We start from the raw sequence: 4,949 nt of genomic DNA on the forward strand, positions 1-4,949 counted from the left end.
GAGAGAGAGAGAGAGAGAGATTTAGCATCCATAGAGAGGCCAAATTGACCTATGGGAGCTAAGTACAAAAAATTTCATGTGCATCTCCTTCATAAGAAATATATTCCTACTTCAAAGCACAAAGTCTCAATGTGTGAAGAAGGGAGATTGATCCTTTGGTCACAATTATATCCATTCCAAAAATGCAAACTATCTCCAAAGTCTACACATCATATCCTCCTTTTAAAAGAAGGGTTGGTGTGATTATTGTCACTTGCATTCTATTATATGAAAATATATTGATTTTTTATGTGATAATTTTCCAACAAAATAGTTTGCTCTCTTTGTTCATATCACAACTAATGTCTATGGGCATTGTCATGTGTATTGAGTAGCCTCTTGACTCTCAAGTGCAACTATGATATCTAGTTTGAATGCTTTATTTATATTACAATGGACTTGTATGAATCAATTGAAAACATTACATTAGGATAGAGATAGTGAGGATTGAGGAACTCAATGAGTATTAATGCACAAATATATTCACATGGCAAACTCATAATAGAGATAAATACCCCACTATTTTTAAAATATCTCACACAATTGATACAATCCAACTTGATTTTGTTGCTTCTGCTACATATCATAGAGGACTAGCAGACATCCGGTTGATTTTGCAACAACTCACTAAAATTAGAATCTAACCAAATCAAGTCACAAGCTCGATTAAGTATGATGTATTCTGAAATCCTTTATTTTTTTCTCACAATGCAGATGATAAAATGTTTTCATTCAAGAATTAAAGGTGTCCATCCCTGCTGTTATACCCAGGCATACATTGTATTTATATTAGTGAGTCCATTTTGCAAAACCTTATAAACCACACATGCAAGTCTTATTTTTCACAAAAACAAATAGATTCCTCGATTGTTTCAAGGGTTACAAAGCTTGATTATATACATAGTTAAATATTTAATATGCAGATGTAATAACTGTATTAAGCATCCTACCTACACTTTTGAGAGAAATCTGGCAGATTGCAAGATTGAGAAAGCTCATCATGTATTTAACTCTTCTACTTTAACTCTATTTGTCACGGAAAATGACACCTGACCTAAGAAGTTTGCATAAGAGTACTCGCAAATTTCCAACATAACAATGCGGCCATTATGGCAGAATTTTAGTTTGATACATATATTGTATGTGCAAGCTTCGGCATGTCTGTAAGAAGAAGGGAAATTGATTACACATGTTTGTCAAGTAAGAACAAATGAATTGCACATAATGGAAATCTGATAATGGGAAAGAAATCACCTGTCAAATAGTCTTTGACAAGCTTATACGGCACCTCTCAAACTCACTATTTACATGAATCTTCCAATCTTGTCATTCACTAAAGGATTTACTACAAGAAATAAAAAAATTTATGTTCAGAAGTAACTTTGAAAAGAAGTGTTTAAAAACAGTGCACGAGTAATTTCAAATGATTACCATACCATTAAATCTATGATTTGGTGACGTCCTCAAGGACATTGGTTCAGCCCAAGGTTTAAATGAATCTTGCAATCTTGAATGCTACATTATCATTATCATATACGTTAACTTCAGTATCAATAAATTCAATTAGATTTTTAGAGTCTTGATTCTAACACGGAATTGTAGTGTACCTCAAGCCAAAAGAAAAATCCACGCAATAAGGAGAGCTTGGGACTGCTTGATGATTGCAGCTGAGCTGCCAGATCTGCAAATGTTAAGACAGTTTGTTCAGGTTTAAGGATTCGCCAAAAATGCAATTCATCCCTCAAAACATTCATACCTGGTTGATGGTCTAGACAAGAGAATTCTTCCCTTGAGATGAATTGAGCATAGCCTGCTGTGCTTTCACAAGATCTATATAAGGGCTGTTTGTGGCTGACTGCTTTCGTCAAGATTTCCAATTCATCAATATGGAATGGCTCGGAGAGTTTAGCAGATAATTTTCTCTTGAATTCCAAATTTGCTACCAGTTTTTTTTCCTTAGCATCGGATACCTGCATTGAGAACTCTCTCTCTCTCTCTCTCTCTCTCCTGCATTGAGAACTATTAGATACCCCGGATATAAAGAGACTAGGTAGGTATATCTTAGAACTAAAACAATATAGAGAGAATAAGCTACAAAATGTTAACCATAACCATTCTAATATTCACCAACATGTAACTAATGAAACTTTTTAGGAACAAGGGGAGACAATGAATGTGGATACACATACAACACTCGGCCTTTCCCTTGCTGAAGCAGGAAAGCAAAGAACAACCAAACGCCCTCGGATGTCGGGCTTCTAAGCAACTCAATGTGGAGTAGAAACAATTAAGAAGATAAAGGAACGTGAGCTACGCCACCTAGAAGCTATGGTTGAGGTACCTTTTACATTGGGACCACAGATCACATCCATATCGAAACCCTTTGAACTCCCATTTCTTTTCGAGAGACTTGGATGGAAATGAAACTAGGACATAAAGCCATTTCCTTTATAGAATATGTTACACCATAACATGTTTTTGTATAATACTAGAACCCTTTAGTTTAAGTTCTATTTTATTTTTACTTTCGATGAATGGGTAAATACCCCATTCTTGTTGTAAACCAATTGTCTCATAGGCCAATTTTGGTCTAAGAAGACGTTAATATATCTTTCTTTCTTTCTTTCTCACCGTATAAGGTAATTTGTTAGGAGTATTTGTTTTCAGCTTCTTTCAACATTCGAACGTCAAATGAATGACATTTACAACATTCTGCATCTTTCTTAGAATCAGAATGAACTTTATTTTATTGCTGCCAGATGTGAAAAAAGCAGAGTCGAAAGTTCAGCTTCTAATAGACAATTATTTTTTTCTCTTGCTTAAGGTTTTCTGCTGTTGTTGAATTTTAGGATCAGGTTCCAGCTGCATTGTCAGGGTTTCCTCTTTAAACCAGGCCTTGGCCCATTATGCAAGGTAATGGAATATGAAAACCAAAGGTGCCTAGGACTTTTCTTGCTACAACTCAAGAGACACTGGGAAAAGTTGTTAAGTGCTTAGCTATTGAATTTTTCTGGTAACTTAGGTATTTCTACAACAGTCCCTTTGCTACAACTCAAGAGACACTTTTTGGTTCAGCTTATGCTAGAGATCTTTCGAAGACAAAAGTTATAACATATCTAGCTTGAGAATCTCACATGTGCCGAAAACCAGATTCTTTAATCTCTTTTTATCTTATTTACTTAGTATTATTTCTTTTATTTTGATTTGTTGTTCTCAAAGACAACACAACACTTAAGATGTAATCTCTTGTTTGGTCTTATGGGCCATTTTGGTCTCTTAAAAGACATTAATATATCTTTCTTTCTTTCTTACTCCTTCAGTGTCTGCAACTTTCTGCATTTTTCACCTTGCCAACTTTCTACCTCAGCCAAGGTGGATAAATATACACATGAAGCTAATAGAGCATCTACATGCATTGGCTTGGTACTGTTGTTCAACTTAGGCCTGCCACAGGAATTTATATAGCCTTCTATTTCTCATTTTCTACAAAGAGTACAATCACAAAATCGCTTTCAAACATCATACACATCACACCAGTTGCAAATGTCATGCCGGGGAGAGGATACCCCAATAAGTTAGAGCACTAAATGAAAACAAGCAATTTTTACGGTGACAAATGTCCAAAAGATTACAAATATGATATTTAATCTGCTCTCTCTCATGAAGAAATAAAAAAGAAGTTGAAAGTGACCTTGGAAGTGTTTGTTGAATGGCCATCATTATTCCTGTTAATCACAAATCCTTGAAATTGTTTGTCGAGCTGATGACTTGCACATAATTTATCTTTCGTAATGTCAAGATGTGACAGCGATATAGGATCCTCACATTCTTCTTTCACTTTTACATTGTCTGATACAGGAATACCTGATAATGCCACAGTAGATTCTAGTGTGAGAGAAGAATGAGTGTTCTTTATATCTGACATCTCTTTTGGAGTTCTAGTTTGATCAACTTCTTTATGTTGCAATATTCCAGTAATGAACTCTCCTCTATGCTTTGTTAAAGCTGATTTGAAAACATGGGGTGTTTTTTGCTCTTCAGCTACATTTCCATCAAGATTTAAATCTTCTATTTGATGTTTGGTCTTATTTTGCTGGATATTACAAATAGCTGAACTTTTCAGCGCTTTCAAATTATCAGTACTTGGATGTTTTCCCAAGTCAGAGCTACCATTGAGAGGATAGTTTGATGATCATCAGGTGGAACAAGAACTACATTAGGCTGATAAACTTGCTCAGAATCTTTCAAGAATTCTGAAGATATTCTATTCTGATGTGCCTCCTCGGCCTTCTTTAGTTCTCTCAAGAGATAATCCTTTGGCTTCAATGATTGATCTGGAAGGTTCTTCTGCTTCTTCAGCTGCTCACCTTTTAATATTTTTGTACAAATAAAGCCTTTTTCCTCTCGTGAAGACTCTGGTCTCAAACATTCTACTGCCTCTTCTTTGACCTGCACAAATTGCCAACGCCATCGATAGCTATCAATATGTACATGAGGCGTATACGGAACCAAAGTTATTGGATAAGGCATTTCCATCTCTTGAATTTGCATGGGTGGTGATCTATATTGAGCATTCAAACTCAGATCTACATGTGGTGGAACAATATTAGCTGAGAAAGGAACTGCATATGGAAAAATGGCATATCTGTCATAAGGCATAATAGCATATCTGTCATTCTGAAAGACAGAAACAGGATGTAGTTTGTTATCTTTGGCGGTACTGATGTCTTGATGTTTATTATCAGACATATTAAAGCCTAAACCCTAAACCTTAATCTATAACTGATGTGATGAAGTTCGCAGCTGCCCTATCACACTACGCAACGCATAGGATAGATGTATGTCCATATAAGGTGGCCCGATGACAAATCCATCCTCCGATGTATGTAAGAAATGTGTCTTATAGTGGG

At 35.6% G+C, this 4,949-nt stretch overlaps 1 protein-coding gene across 1 annotated transcript; it reads right to left on the reverse strand.

Moving 5' to 3' along the window:
* Nucleotides 1–856: 856 nt before the first annotated feature.
* LOC147860809 (uncharacterized) lies at nt 857–4,643 on the reverse strand. The gene is made up of 6 exons (XM_087324014.1): nt 3,731–4,643; nt 1,796–2,009; nt 1,647–1,720; nt 1,471–1,554; nt 1,294–1,384; nt 857–1,200 (listed from the first exon to the last, which is right to left on the reverse strand). The coding sequence occupies exons 1-5, from the start codon at nt 3,962–3,964 to the stop codon at nt 1,382–1,384; spliced, it is 609 nt and encodes a 202-aa protein (XP_087180140.1). The 5' UTR covers nt 3,965–4,643; the 3' UTR covers nt 857–1,200; nt 1,294–1,381.
* Nucleotides 4,644–4,949: the final 306 nt, after the last annotated feature.

The sequence above is a fragment of the Azolla caroliniana genome, unplaced genomic scaffold (genome assembly GCF_043228905.1).
Source record: "Azolla caroliniana isolate FFs.n. ecotype wild unplaced genomic scaffold, voAzoCaro1.0.p SCAF_8, whole genome shotgun sequence".
In the NCBI taxonomy this organism is placed as follows: Eukaryota; Viridiplantae; Streptophyta; class Polypodiopsida; order Salviniales; family Salviniaceae; genus Azolla; species Azolla caroliniana.

Bases quoted from the DNA above. Each gene is read 5' to 3' on its own strand.
- LOC147860809 (XM_087324014.1), bottom strand. From the start codon at position 3,964: ATGTCAGATATAAAGAACACTCATTCTTCTCTCACACTAGAATCTACT. The intron at 1,721-1,795 runs GTATGAATGTTT...TAACATTTGCAG, and splicing joins TTGTCTAGACCATCAACCAG to ATCTGGCAGCTCAGCTGCAA. The intron at 1,555-1,646 runs GTACACTACAAT...ATGATAATGTAG, and splicing joins GATTTTTCTTTTGGCTTGAG to CATTCAAGATTGCAAGATTC.